Source organism: Pavona decussata, unplaced genomic scaffold (genome assembly GCF_977016875.1).
Source record: "Pavona decussata unplaced genomic scaffold, jaPavDecu1.1 SCAFFOLD_102, whole genome shotgun sequence".
NCBI lineage: Eukaryota > Metazoa > Cnidaria > Anthozoa > Scleractinia > Agariciidae > Pavona > Pavona decussata.
The window spans coordinates 6,304,164-6,319,785 of record NW_028145517.1 but is presented as its reverse complement, the minus strand read 5'-3'; the positions used below and the strand labels follow the sequence as shown (position 1 = coordinate 6,319,785).

The following is a 15,622-nucleotide window of genomic DNA, read 5'->3' as shown; positions in this document are numbered from 1 at the left end:
CTTCTTTACGTCTCTCTATACCCTGGGCAAAGGTGCCCTACCGAAAGAAAACTTGATTAAAAACTTCCAAAAAAATCAAATCACTTCTTATTTTAAAAACAAAGTGAGAGAGAAACGTGACGAATAAAAATTTGATTTGCGATATTGGTCACCTCTTTGTAGATGTCACCAGATACATTTTTTTGGTTTAAAAAGCGTCCGCTCGTCTCCTCCCTGGTCGGGAACCAGATTGTCCCGCCTCAAGGTACTCCCATGAAAATGAACGCCAACAAACTGGCGTAGTAATAAGGTCTAGACAGAATGTCGCTAGCATTGAAGGGAACCCTTTCTTTCCTATCACATTTGTGAAAGCCTTAACGATGGGCAACGCGCCTTGTTCGAAGCGAGAACAACTTGAAGTCAGCCCAGAAATCTTGGTCTGTAAATTGAAACGGGCAGCTTACAAAGGTTCAAAGAAAGACCTACGCGAATTACTCAAGGCTGGGGCACCGATTGATGGTTGCCATAAATACGGCAAAACTGCGCTTCACGAAGCCGTCAGGCACGGCCAGTTCAGATGCGTCGAAATTCTACTGAACTACCGAGCAAATGTAAATATAGCGACTTATGATGGTCTCACTCCGTTACACGAAGCGGCCGAGCAAGGCTTTGTGGATTGTTTGGTAGCGCTTATAAACCGTGGCGCGGACGTAAATGCCGCTACGAGAAGTCAGTGGACTGCGTTGCATTATGCAGCACGGAACGGACACAGAGACTGTTTAGAAGTCCTATTACAACATGGAGCAAATGTAAATGCAACCGCAAATGGTGGTTGGAGACCTTTGCATACGGCAGTTCGGCATGGCCATACAATGTGTGTAGAACTACTTCTTCTTTACAAAGCCGAAGTGGATCCACCGCTTGTGCCATCTTGGAGGGTAAGCTAAAGAAAGCTCGGAATTCGCGACCTGCACGCTTTGTGCGTTTCCCGTTTATTGAGCAACCGTGATTTATTTTTGTGTAGTTGCCAGTTTCTTGCAGAGAAGTGCATCTGCATGCGCGCTTCGTGTTTATTAGCTCGTCGATATTTTTTTGTGTTCGAACTTCACAGCTGGGGGGAGGCAGTGAAATCTATAAATTTTAAAAGGAGAACATGTTCCTTGCCGATGTTAGCCAACTTCCGAGAACGGCTACATCTTTCTAATAGGGGCGGAATCTATACTGCCTCATTGATCTTGAAGTGAAAAACACTAACTTGTTCGACTCGTGAGTGACAATCGACCAAGCATATGCCAAGTTCTTTCCGTGATTGAGCTGTTCAGAGAGATCTAGGCCGTAATCTGGTTACCCTATAATTTTAATTGCAGTTACAGAACTTCTGTTTATGTTTTAAAAAGGTCGTATTCTCCGCAGGAGACGTGAAATTCTCCTGGTATTTGGCTTCCTCAGCAGGCCAAAAACATGAGAAAAGCTAGTTCTTTTCTTTTATACGAAAATCTTAGAGCTCGCCCCACAGGCTCAAATGGCTTATTCAAAACAAAGTTGACGTCGTGTTGTAATTAATTTTTTGACCGAATGGTATTGCCTTTCTTTTACCCTTCGTGTTGAAATCTTTTATGCTCTTTCTAAATAAGAAACACTCCCTTGTTTTGCAGAGTTGTTGGATTTTCATTTATCCGTATTTCGAGTCTGGAAGTCGTAAAACCAGCAATGTAGTCTCCACCATGTCTGTGCATATTGGGGTTTCATTGTATTTTGTGACAACTTGTACTAAATATAATCCGTCATATCTCCGTGCCGCGAAAAACTTATAATAGGCTTTGGATTATTTTCCCTTGACTCATTCACGTCGGAGAATTTACAAATCTCCGTTTATACTGTGGGAAAATCTTTCGTGATAGTTGATATTTTCGATCGAATTTATTTCATCTGGCCAAAACTCATGATATATGCGAACTTTTGAAATGGCGACGGTCTGTTATTTATACTCACAATTTATTGCTTTTCCCTCGGTATTCGACGGTTTCTGTCATATTTTTTGATTAATGGCTATGAGCCAATTGTATTTTGTTGAAGCCCGAGCGTCTTTCGTCACTTCACATCTGGCATGAATTTGTGTTGTCAAAATGGATTTGAAATGTACATTCGTGTTGTTTTCCTGTACACCTTATCGGGATTCCAAATTTTCGATCGGATTTTCGTAACTGTACAAATTTAAGTTTCTGATCAAGTTCTGCTACCAAAACAGTTATACACAGGTGTGGTTGGTTGGGGTATAGTACTTTCAATCATTCGCGCTTCTAGAGTGTAATAGTCGTGACAAGTGCGTTCAAGTGCCTAGATTTGCCGTTTTCTTCCGACGATATTTTCTATTTCGGACATGTCGGTATAAATGACCGATAGTTTTTGTTTCTTTTCGTTTACATAAAGAGGCAGAAATTGATTTAGGCGCAAGCTACACCTCAAGTTTTTCACATCCATCACAAAAGGACGACAAGATTGTTATCTCGAAATTTGGCTGCAATAGTATATGTCGTCCCTTATCGCAGAGAGCGTCCAAATTATCCAAAATATGCAGCCCCCCAGACCGCTTGACCTACAATAACTCTATGCCTTTACTATATTAGTCATAACCTCGTCTGAAAGCTGAAATTTAGCAACAAGATGTTGTGTTATTTGGAATATTGAAAGGTGATCAAGCTAGGAAGAAATCCAGTCTAATGTTTCAGCCCCGGGGCCATAGTACATATGGATCAGCATCAGTGACTGCCTGCACCTAACCATTCACTCTCAGGGTTTTAATATTTCAGGGCTCTTAACAGCTTTTATTAAGGTCTTATCTTTTGCTGAGGCTGATATTGCTTCTGGGATATAACCAAACTCAGCTGAGATTGGCTTGTTTTGAATGCATCTTCCTTGTTTAAGAATTTTTCACGGTATTTAATCCTGACCATGTGCCTGATTATTCTGAATTCGCTGTTTTCAGGGTGGGCTTTTTTTTTTTTTCTGGAACCATCTGCCCATTTTGCAGCTGATTCACTAAACAGCAATTTCTCAAAAGCAGTATCTCTTGTTTTTGCATCTGCTCTTCACATTCTAAGACACACACCTCTCCCTACTGTCCAAGATGAACAGGACGTGTGATCTGTTCTTCTTGACAAAGCTTACCTACTTAAACTTCCCTGGGGTGATATTAATTCTGCGAGTGGGTTAACACAATGACTTAATTGCTGCAAACACCTTCTCATGCTATGAAATTAACTTTGTTTAGAAGTAGGCTCAGCAGTAGTCAACGGTTATGGAGATTCTCTTTTTGATCCATTAATAACTTGTCCAGTTGTTTTGTTTTAATGCAGAAGTTTTGGCACTCTTTCTTTAGAAACAGTCCAAGGTACATGACAATTCTTTATGACACTATTGGATCAATACATATAAGACTGAAAATCATTTGAGAATTTCTAATGAAAGTCAATAATGTAACCTGGTAATAATTTTTCTCAAAAAAATGTTGGAAAATTTCAAAATGTTTTCTATTTTTGTAGTCACCTGTCGAGTTTCTCAGTCAAATTTTATTACTGTAATTTTGTCAAGTTCTCCAGTGCTTCCGTAGCAAAATGCTATGGTAATCCAGAAATAAGTTTTGTTTTTTATGCAAAATAGTGGTAATGAATGAACACAGTGTGTTTGGTCTAGTCGTTAGGAAGACAGCTGCGAACAGGAACAGATAATTTCAAGTACTTTTTTTGTTTCTGTTTCTTGTCAATTCCTAGCAGTTTTTAACATTAATACACAGTACAGAAGGCAAGTTCTTTATGTTTTGTCATTGGTGCAGAAAAAATAAAGTCAAGTGCTTTTGCCAATTTCAAACCATTTTGGGAAGTAACCTGAACCAATAGTTGTTTTTTTTTAACCCTTCAAGACCCAATTGTGACCTTGGGGCGATTTCTTGAAAGTCCGTGTCTGGTGATAAACAACAGAAGTCAATTTTTATAAGCTTTGTGACGTTAAATTTTAGAATCTTTATAATTCTATGAAAACATTGGCCAAGTACCATGCCTGTAATCGATGAAAAAGCATTTAAAAATATACTTATCGCGAATTTCTAGAAACAGGCCCCAGCACCTAATTTCTCCCAACAGATCACTACTTTATCAAACAAACAGGTTATGAGATTAAAGAAAATGATCAGCAGTAATAAAATGTCTTGGTCACACAAATTCTTTTAACTAGAACCATAAGACGTTCGTGAACTGTGAGGAGATCAGGATTAAAGTTTTAATAGGCAGTGTGACACATTTTCAGTGTAAAGTGTAACTTTGAATAGTCAAAAACATATTTGTAGCCATGAAATCCTTAAATAATGGTTCGATTACCCTACCAGTGCACAGAAAGTGCTAGTGATCATTTGTGGCTGCAGATGGCTTGGAGGGGTATGGATTGCAGCTTGAAAAATTTGGCCAATTTTTTTTTCAAGTTCGTTCCGTGTATTTTAGAGAAATTTCTAAAAAATGATTATGGTTCCTTCTTCCTCAGAGAACTGACTTAATAATTTCCTCCCAGTGATCTAAGAGTAATTTTATGTTAGAGAAAAGGTCCTTTGTCAAACATTTGAGCGGTTTTCACCACAATACGGAGAAATCGCCATGACAGTGCCCCTTTAAAAACTTTTGAAAAATGTGTACTATTGATAAAAGGATTTAATTGTACTTAAAAGCAAAAACTTTGGTGTCATATTTCCAAACCGCTGGCAGTATCATGTTGTTTTAGCCGTCAGTTAGATTTTGAGGTTTTTCGGCAATTTGGCTCAATGTTATTGTGACATTAAAACGCAGACTGTTATTAAGACCTTACGTGCATTAATAGAGTTACCTGCCATTTACCTCTGGTGTTTTTGTGAATTTTTTTCTGCTGTTTCTCATGCATTTCCCTTAAGGATTAAAAATTTGGTGTACCGGTAAGCACCAGGGTTAGCTCTCTAGTGCGACCACAGCCATTCTGTTTGGTTGGTACCATGTTACTTTGAGAAATCAGTTACAAAATTTTTTATTTATTTATTTATTTTTGCAAAGGTGTTGCTTGTTGGTCAGTGTGACGAACAACGTTTGTTCTTCATTTTGTTTCAGCAAAGTGTTAGTTTTCATAAAAGATTGTACAGTCTTCTTTTTAATTATAGTGATGGTAGAATTGTATCCAAATAGGGGATTTTTTTCTGCCCAAAAATGAATGCCATTTTAATTACCAATATCATCACTTTTGACATTTTGGTGACAATTAACTGTGGTATAAATTAAACTGTTTAGATTCATTCAATTGTCTCATTCAGTACGTTTGGAGAGAGACATCTCTCATGGACAGGACCTATTGCCCTTTACTACATCTTACTCCGAGAGGACAGCCCTCCTTCAAAGGGGTATAGGATCGCATAGTGTTCCTTTGCATCTCTGATTCTCTTAAGTTTGAATTTTAGAGGAAGTGGACAATGTATTCTTGCGTGTTTATTTTTGAACTGTGCAAAATTCACCTGCTGTGTAAAAATAGATAACTCATTAACGCCAAGAGTGATCGCAGTTTCAGACATTATTAACTGCTTCATCATTTTAATCCCTTAAGCTGTGATCTGTTGATGGTCAATTATTTTTGTGTTTATGTGCAGATTCTGTTTGCTATGTTTGCCCAACTGCCCCCTGAGAGAGTCGTATTTTGTCTTTCAACAGGAAACGAACACCCTTTCGTAAACTTAATCACTGTAATCACATTTAAAAGTCAGTCATCTTCTTAGAATAGCTCCTATAGTACAGTCTCAGTCTCTTCGGTTGAAAAAAACATTTTTAGTTTATGCTGACTTTCGGCATCAGTAACTGCACTTGTGGTATAGTTCTTTGAAGTGAAAAGAGGTTTTTTTTTGGGGGGGGGGGGGGATGTGCGCAACTATAGCCAAGAAAACATGGAAAGTTATCAATGTTTATTTCAGTTTGCTAATGGCAAAAAATAAAACTATTAAGTATTGCAGCAAGGTCATAAGGGCAGTGGATTTGAATGCCATCTCATCCTGAGGGTATATTCCAGGGTTTTGTATTTGTAACTGTAAACTTTGACACTTTTGCGTTTATTCTTTATTTGTTTAAAAACATACATGTGTTTATGATTTATTTAAATATCAACTGTAATGGGACTCATTATAGTTTCTTGACCTTTGTTGTAATTGAATTTGCTTAGATTCTCCAAGTTCCTCTTCACCATGCTGCAGAATATGGTCATCTAGCCTGCTTGGAAGCTCTTCTGAGACAAGGTGCTGATGTAAATTCCAAGACGGCAGAAGGTTGGACTGCAATGCACTCAGCGGCCCTGTATGGACGCACAGCGTGTGTGGAAGCTCTTATTAGGTAACTGTTGAGAGTTTGTAGTACAAATCAGAAAAGCATGAAAACTAAAACCCTTTAAGCCTCAATAGTGATCAGGACCTGATTTCTTGATCTAACATACAGGCCATGAGAAAATAGAAAATGATCAGCGAACGTTTTGAAATTAAAGCAAATTCTCCCAACTAGACCTGAAGAAATATATAAAGAACAATAAGGGGAATCCGTATGTTGATGAGCTTAAAGGAATAATTGAACATCAACTGGGGATTGTCCTGGTGGTTCGATCTCTGTCTGATGCTTGGAGTGTTCATAATATTTCTGTCATGTTGGAATCAACTCAGATGTTTGGGTTTGCATGAAAGGGCTTGTAGTAAAACTTGTTTGTCAGGTATGATGTATAGGGTTCTCACTTATGCTCAGTAGACAGCTTTTGTTTACTAATTAAATAACCTGATGGGTTTCTGAGTGCTACATGAAGGGGGTGCATTTTTTTGAAAATTATTGTCTGACAAAGGTACTTATTAGAACCTTGGGAACCGTAAGCTTATTTGTTCACATGTATAGTAGTTTGGTTAACACATTTGGCCAAAGATCTATGAGAGTCTGGTTTATCTTAGACAAGATGCATCACTGTACTATTGCTACGTTTTGGCACACAGAATCAGGAGAAAAGTTTGCCAGAGGTTTGAATTTAATGGGTGATTAAATGGAGGGTGTTCAGGCTCTTGTCATGCTCTAAAAGGGTCCTCAAATTTCAAACGTGTACGTTGATACTGAAAGTAAGTTTTGTCAGCAAGTGGTTGACAAGACTCCACTTAGATGCATACCTGTGAGTGCTTCAAGTGTTATCATCAAACATTTAATGCATAGAGAGTGTTTATGCAAGAGTCTGGAAATGGCATAATTAAGTGATCTAAACAGTTGGATACAAACTGGATTTTTCCTAGACATTTAGCCACTTATGAAGAGAGGTACCCTCCCACTGGTGTGAGAGGGTACAAATTCTTGTTTGAGGGGGTTCTAAGTTTTACACTGATAAAGACTTTTGTCTAGCACATGTTTATTTAGATGTCACCCACACCAGGCAAGATGACATCTGTAGAGTTTGGACAATTCAGACAAAAGTTTTTACATTCTGAAGTAATTTATGAATAGATTGGTTTACAACAGTTCTAACTATTTCAATAGGCCAAAAATCAATTGATATCTTTTTGTTATAGATGTTTAAAAAAGCTGTACAAGAAAATAAATTAAAAAGAAAGAACATATTGATAGGGGAAAAGACAAGGTTGGATCATATTGGTGGTGAATGCTGTATTAATATGTTGCATTTCAACAGTTGTTGCATTAAATACATTCAAGTTACAAATGAGAATCAAATTTTCTTGTGTTTTACTTTTACCCCTCAAAGAAAAATATGTTTCCTATTATTTGTGTGATTGTGGGGCAGCCCATTTTTCAGATGCTTGAATTACAACATAACCAAAGTGTGATAGATAAAGTATAGTTTCAACTATAGTATCGTTAATAAAGAGTTTGTCATATATTTGTCTGGCCAGTAGAGGCAAAGGGTCTAATGGTGGACATGACAGACTTCCAATCTTAAGTTTGTTGGTTTGAGTCTGATCTCTGTTGTCATGTTGCTGCATCCTTCTCTCACCACCCTTGTGGGGAATGAATAGAGAAACAAATTGAATGGCCTGTTCCTCATGTGCAAGGATCAAGGCTCTTGCATGCTCGCTGTCGGCTTTGAAGTTTGATGCATGAATCACAAATCATTTGGCACCGCAGAAATGGGAAACAAAGGCCCGCCATGTTAGCTGCCTATAGCTTAATTAGAATGGCAGCTGATTCAGTTCAGTTCTTATCTCACTGGAACCTTGCCTTAGGACCACATTGTTAATGTGTCTAGCCCATTGGCAGGCCCAAACAAAAAACTCATGCAATTATTTCTTATCAGAAAACCTCAGTGAACACAACCACATTTTTTTCAACTTGACAGCGGTTTTGTTAAAATGCCGTCAGTGTGGAATGTAAATGCTAAACTTCTGATGGAAGTTAGTTTCGCAGCCTCTTTTGCTGATGATCATCTTTCCAAAAAATTCAAGAAAATTCAGTTGAATTTTCTTCTGAGTAAAGATTTGCAAAAAAAAAGTATGACTGAGATTTTGCATGTTGAGGCATACACAACCAACTACTGAACTAGGTTAGGGAGAATCGTGTTTGAAAAGGTAAATGACAAAAAACTAGGATGTGAAGATACAATTTATGCTATAAAATGCTGGCAGGTGGCTAAGAATAGCTGCTTCATTTTTTGAGATTATTTCTTTTGGCAAAGAACAATCTTTTAATGAGTTACCAGTTTAACTCAGTTTAGGCTATTAGGGGTGCCTGGGCAGTGACCTTAAACATGGCTACATTGCAGTATTCAGGAACATGAAAAACTTGTGAAGAACTTGGCAGATTTACAAACAGGGAAAGATTAAATCATCTCGTGATTTTGAAATCAAAACTGTGTGCTTGACTACATGCTTACATGTTGGAATGCAGACATGTAAGCTTCTTATCTATATTGTTTCAATATCTTTGATCATGCAATTATTATACCCAAACATTTTGGCTATTTTATCCTTTATCCCTGCTCATGAGCCTGTGAAACCTTTTTATCTATACAATATAAATAATTTCTGAACCTTAAACAATGATTCATTGTTTTCAGTGCCTTAAGACAGTCCGTCTTCCTCTCTCATAGTCATTCTAATGCTTAAGTCAGTGTAAAGTGATTCCACTGTTTAACTCTGGGAATGAAATCCTAAGGGTAAACATTAAGTTAAGTCTTGTTGAGCAGTTCTTTCGTGTGGTGTTGTTTATTATGCTGCCACAAGATGGTTCTAACTTTTGAGTCCGTGGATTGAATCCTAAGGGTTGACATAATTAAAAGTTTAATCTATTGAACCATGCTAATTCTTTCCTGTGACGTTCTTTATTATTCTGTACAAGGTGGTTCTTCTTTTCAAGTCTGTAGATGAAATCCTAAAGTGTGGCCATTCAAATGATTTTGCTACTGAGCAGTACTTTCCTGTGGTGCTGTTTATTATGCTGTACAAGGTAGTTCTAACTTGTGAAGTCAGGATGAAATCCTAAAGTGTGACCATTCAAATAGAAGCCATTACAAGCATATTTAAATTTTATATATTTTTAGCTTAATAACAATTACCTTATTCTAGTGCAGTTCAATTTTCTTTCTTGTAGACAGAAATTCATTAAGAGAGTTTGGGAAATGTCTACTTTGTCACTGTTACAAATTAAAAAGTCAATAACTTTTTCAAAGAGATGTCAAGGCCACCAGCAGAGCACTTTAATAATAACTGCAATGCACTTTACAAATTAGTTTCCATCTGATAATCACTTTCTTGGTTATTTTTCAAATTAACACCTCTTGTTTTTATTAAAATTTTTCCCTGCTGTTTGCCGTATCTTTGCATAAAGGTAAATAAAAAAATGAAATGAAATGCTTTTTATCCTTTGGTGACAATTGTAAATGACATAGTTTTGAGTTTGTTGGGTTTTAATTTGTTTTTTCCCCTATAAAGAAAAAAAAAATACTTGCTCAGTAATGACTAACAGTCCAATAATGTTATTTGGACATGTTAAGAAGTCTTGTTCAGAACAATTGAATTTTGTCTGTTTGTAGTTCATAGTATAGATGGGAAGCCGACATACCATACTAAAATTTGTCTCATTGTAATAAACCAAAACTTGGTTTCAAAACAGTGATAAGCAGATGGGCAGCTGTACGTGCATTCTTATTTCTTAAAAAGCCATGGTTTTATGTTTGTATAGAATAATAGGAAAGCATGTTTTATTGTTTTCAAAGTGCGTTCCTTAAAAACCCAAAATTTTACTTTGAAGAACTGGTCCAAAATTCTTCATTCTTGGCGTAGAGTTTCTGTTAGAATATAGATCTTGGAATGTATAGTTCTACAAGTAGGTTTGATTGGAAGAGATCATTATAAACAGATCAATAAAATACAAGATCACAGGCTACACTTATCAATCCTAGCACACGGGGGGGAGATCTACAAGATCATTCAAGAACTCATTCTTCCCAAGAAGTATAAAAGAGTGGAATGAACTGCCACTTAACATTTAAAATATACAATTAGAGGCCCCCTTCAAACCTGCCCTGTGGGCACATTTTAACTTTTAATCAATTTTAATTATATTTACTGTATATACAGTATGTTTCCTCTGCACGTGTATAAACACCATACACAGCACTGTATTTTTAATAATGTGTTAAGTATATACACCAGCACTAGCACACCGTGGCGCGATGGGCAACCTTTGCCATGTGGAGATGTGGATGTAGATGTAGCTAAGAGGTATAAAGCTTTAAAAACTTGGTAGATGGGGTTGTCATTTATCATGGTTTGAAATGATAGTGTTCTTCTATAATTATTTGTGCCATTGCACTAACTTTGTGGATGGTGATGTTTCAAGCCTCTAGAGCAGTTTGTCTTGAGGCAGTAGGTTCAACTGGTTGCATATCATCTTAGATCTGCAGTGCTTGTTGTGGATGATCAGTGTATTTCAGTCTTCACTGTACTTGATAGTGATCAGAGGATTTTAATTATCGCTGTTCTCTCTAGAAACTGTTTTCTCACAGGTCTGCTATGGTACCAATCACCACCAACCAAAATATGAGTTATAGTGATAGCAGCTGTTGAATTTTCCTTTCCTTGTGAAGAAAGGCAGTAATCAGTGGAAATATTATGAACACGTCAAATGACCATACTTTAAAAACTTGCCTCTTTTTAATTTGTTCTAGTTGTAAAGCATATCCAGACTTTAGGGAAAACCTTGTATTATATTCATTGATCATTAGTGTAAAAAGAACTTCATGTGGTTCTTGCTTTCCGGCTCACGTTCTTTCATGTCTTCAAATGCCTGTAATGCCATGATTATGACAATAAAAGTTATTAATGGCATTCAATTTATTTGCAGATATGGTGCAGACGTGGATGCAAAAACTGTTTGTGTCACGCAAGGCACTTCATACGATGATACTCCATTACATCTAGCTGCACGACACAGTCACACAATGTGCATTAAAAGACTTATACAAGCAAATGCAAACTTATGGACTAAAAATTGTCTTGGACTAACAGCAGAAAGATTTGTGACTGACTCTCGCCTTCGGGACTGGATGGAAAGTATCCAAAGAAGGCCACGCTCACTACAACTTCAGTGTTCCGCAGCAATCAGAAACTATCTTAAACAAGACAAAACTAAAAATGCCATGAAACTTCCACTTCCAATGCATCTGTTGCGGCAAGTACTGTTTGAGCAGGATATCAAGATTGTATAGCAACAGATTAAAAATAATTATTAACCATATTATTATTATTATTATTATTATTTTGTTATTATTATTATTCTCTAAAATGCTAATGTGTGAAGCCCTGGGATTTGCAAACTTCTTCTAATACTCAAAGTACATCAGCGCTGGAACATGGACAGTGTTATTAATAGGTTGTAAGTATTTCACATGTGAAAAGTTAATTAATGGAAGAGTTGCTTTCGAAGCACCAGTTCATATTGTAAATTTGTCAGTTAGTTGCCTGGCACTTGTTTTGCAACGAAAGGAGTGAACTACAAAGTTTAGTAAGTCTGCTAAGTTTACAAGAATGTCCTGCCATTGAGATTCAAGGAACTTATGAACCACAGTCATGATTATGGCATTGACAGCCTAAAAGGGAGGTGGAAATTTCTGCAAGAAACACATTGTGAATTTTATCTGTTTGTCAGGACTGTTGCAGTGGTGTCATATCATCAGAAAGAGGATTCGTCTGCCATAGTTTAGGCACAATTTACCGCGGTCCCCATAGCTTGCTCAGCAGACACTGTAGCGGGAATGAGTGGGGTGACTCAAGCAAGCACAAAGCTCAAAGGAAGAGCAAAATCTCTTCAACCCTCATGAATCCCCCTTCTTTCCTCGCCTAGCATGTGCTGCGCCGGCAGGCTGTGGTCACCAGACATCATTGCCCCTCTTGTAGTGGTTCATAAGTTATCTACGGCTGGATAAACTAATTGTGTCAACCATCGACACTCCAGCTTATTTTGGCATGGTATGAACTAGTGGTGCCATCAGCTTCTCGGTTAAAATACTTTTTTGTTTGGTTGGTTTTTTTGCCCGACAAACATTCCCAAAATGGGATTGATATTGCATTCTTGTAACAAGAGATGATACTGTTATTATTTAACCCATTGTTGGGTTCCCTGTTGTGTTTATGTTGGCTGTACTGTTGTACAATGGCCATGCTCATGCAGGCTTGTCATCAAGTTTTCCGTATTTCAGAATTTACTTTCTCGGTGAAGATTTCAGTAGTATTTTTCTATTATATTTGAATTGTCAAAAATGTTCAAATTAACCTTGGTAAACGTTTAGTCGTGGACTAGTATTAACACTTTCAGCCGAACATCAACATGAAAAATTGCCCTTTCTGTTTTTCCGTATACTTCTAGTTGACAGACATTTCATCCACAAGGCTATAATTGTTTCTGGTGATCACTTGCTGTTTTTCTCTTGAACTGCATATATACTGCTCACATTGGGCCACAAAAGGTTGACACTACAACCAGGCTGAGGTTATAATTTAATGGAAACTTGTTTGTTCATCCTTTACAGTGCAAGTAAGAAAAGTGCAAACACACTTTTTCTGGAATGCCGGTTAATGAGATGCAAGTAATAACCAATCAGATGTGAGATTAATCAACTGCGAGCGGCAACAGCTGCATTATATTTGTGGTTTTATCCTTCTCTGATTGGTTACCTCCAAATTAACATGTTGATGTCAAATGAAAGGGCTCATTCTTCTCCAAACCATGTTACATTGGCAGTGAAAGCAGTTGATACAGTTAGTGTTGATTTGGTGTTGGCCTTGCATCACAGTTTCAAACGTTTCACTTTGCTGTTGCATCTGTTTACCCGCCTTGTCCCAAGGCACCAATGCATTTGCACCATGTTTGACTAAACAGAGAAACTTGGGGACACAGCCTGTTAGCTAGATAGATGTTAGGTTTTGGGCAGGCGCCAAAGGGAAGAGAAAGGAGATTGGAGTTTTCACAATCACCTTCCAAATCCCTCTGCGCCTTCCCAGTAGTCCAGGTTGATATCCAGTATCCAGTAATAATTTTTTAATTATTTTGTTGTAAAGACAGTTTGTGGTTAGTGAGTCGTATACCAAGTCCTGAGGTACCAGACAAAAAACACCAAAAAACTGCATTGATACAGCCTTGCTATAGAACAACGAAATAGAAAAAAAAACCCGCAGACTTGGTATGTTCTACATCACCCCAGTTTCTTTTGTTAAGAGTTTCTTGCCAACCCATTGACTTGTCGGTTTTCACGAAGCAATCCTGTTTGTGAATTTTAAATATATTATTTTACCTTGGCACATTTCTTTTGATGAATCTGTGCATATGTATTTTTTTAAAGCTGTTGTACTTTACGGCAATCCAGGGCTGTAAGCACATCAAGGGGAGGGCTCGAGGCGAGAGTGCCTAAATTGTCCTTCCCTGTTTAAACTTTGTTTGCTTCACTTTGCAAACGTGATAAAATTGACATTTATAACGTTTTCATACATTTGATATACGTCACATGTGAAATAAATATTTGTCTCCATTTGTGAGAGACTAAGACGAGAAATATTGAATTGGTACAAATAAAGTAAGAGAGAAACTCACTTGAGATTTATTTCTGACTGTACTATATTAACGAACGTATGATTGGTTGTGTCAACAAAGTTGATAAGGAAATTCATTCGGCCCCAGTAAAGAGATTTGAGTGCTGACATTTAGAGCGTTGACCCTTCATCAGACCCCACCCGGTGGACGTAGCACTACGGTTTCTTTATAAACTAAACCCTCTATCCATCTATACTGCGGTACTCTTTATTATGCTGCATAAGGTTTTCGTAACTTTTGGGTTGGGGTTTGACTGTTTATTATACTGTACAAGGTGGATTTTAAGCTTTTAGTCTGTGGATGAAATCCGGCCTGAAGTGTGACCATTCAAATGAAAGCTACTGAGAAGTACTTTCCTGTGGTGCTGGTAGTGTGATTCTAACTTTTGAGTCTGTGGGTGAAATCCTAAACTGTGACCATTCAAATAAAAGCTACTGAGAAGTACTTTCCTGTGGTGCTGTTTATTATGCTGTACAAGGTGGTTCTAACTTTTGACTCTGGATGAACTCCTAATGTGTTACCATTCAAATGAAAGCCATTGAACGGTATTTTCCTGAGATTCCGTTCACTGAGCTTTCCAAGGTGGTCCTAACGTTTTAAGTCAGTAAAAAAAGTTGTGAGCGGTTATCTCATCGATAAAGTCAGAACAACCTTGTACCTGCTTCGTTCCTTGAGGTCTCTCTTAACGCTATCTAGACCGGGGGGGGAGAGGAACATTCTGCACGAGGCGACTTTGAACCTGAATAACTTTTAATAAAATATTATTTAAATAAAACGGCATGAAACTTCAGTATTTTTTCAGAAATTTATCTGGGAAAAAATTTAATGTGATCGGTTAGTGTTCATAGACTTTGATGCTACCATGGCAGCCAATTTTTGACAGGCAGTTTTTCCAGAAAATAGGGAAACCCTTTTAATGTGAAGTTCCCTTATATTGGTTATGATTACTTTGCGTTCAATTTCGGCGGTTTCCTGAAGTTTTGGGAAAATCCAAGATGACTGCAATTTGGCAATCATGACGTAATTACGACGTATCATGACGTCGTCATTTCCGTTGCGGGCCTCAAAGGACACATGTTTTGGACGTACTATCTATTCTCCATGCCTCATTGTCATAGCTTTTATACTTGGTTTATACAGCCCCAGAAGACAAAAAAAGGCCAGTCTAGATAATAAGGTTAAGTTGAACGAGATGCGCATAAAGGCAGAAAGTTGTGGGTCTGTTTCAAAGAAGAAATGAGGTCTTTCTTCTTCCCACCTAGGGAGCTTAAGCAACGACGACGGCGACGGCAACGACAACGCCGCAAAACAATAGGTTTAATGAGCAAAAACAATTTTTCAGCACGTGAGTTTTACATTTTGGTGCATTTGTTTGCCGTCCTCTGCAAAACAACAACGTGAAATGACCACATTTTCTTTCTTAACTTGTACGCCACTCCTACCGATTTGGTTCCTGGATAGTTCGCCATTTTTGTAAAAGTTGAACAAGTTGAAATAATCGCGATGTAGCACAAATGAAATACAGATACATT

The 15,622-nt window shown here is 37.6% G+C and overlaps 1 protein-coding gene across 1 annotated transcript; it reads left to right on the top strand.

The window, feature by feature from the left end:
* The first annotated feature begins 253 nt into the window (after positions 1-253).
* On the top strand, positions 254-14,089 carry LOC146471925 (uncharacterized). Its single transcript, XM_085120511.1, has 3 exons — positions 254-917; positions 6,196-6,362; positions 11,349-14,089. The coding sequence occupies exons 1-3, from the start codon at positions 360-362 to the stop codon at positions 11,710-11,712; spliced, it is 1,089 nt and encodes a 362-aa protein (XP_084976637.1). The 5' UTR covers positions 254-359; the 3' UTR covers positions 11,713-14,089.
* The last annotated feature ends 1,533 nt before the right edge of the window (positions 14,090-15,622 follow it).

Bases quoted from the DNA above. Each gene is read 5' to 3' on its own strand.
- LOC146471925 (XM_085120511.1), top strand. From the start codon at position 360: ATGGGCAACGCGCCTTGTTCGAAGCGAGAACAACTTGAAGTCAGCCCA. The intron at 918-6,195 runs GTAAGCTAAAGA...GAATTTGCTTAG, and splicing joins CGCTTGTGCCATCTTGGAGG to ATTCTCCAAGTTCCTCTTCA. The intron at 6,363-11,348 runs GTAACTGTTGAG...ATTTATTTGCAG, and splicing joins TGTGTGGAAGCTCTTATTAG to ATATGGTGCAGACGTGGATG.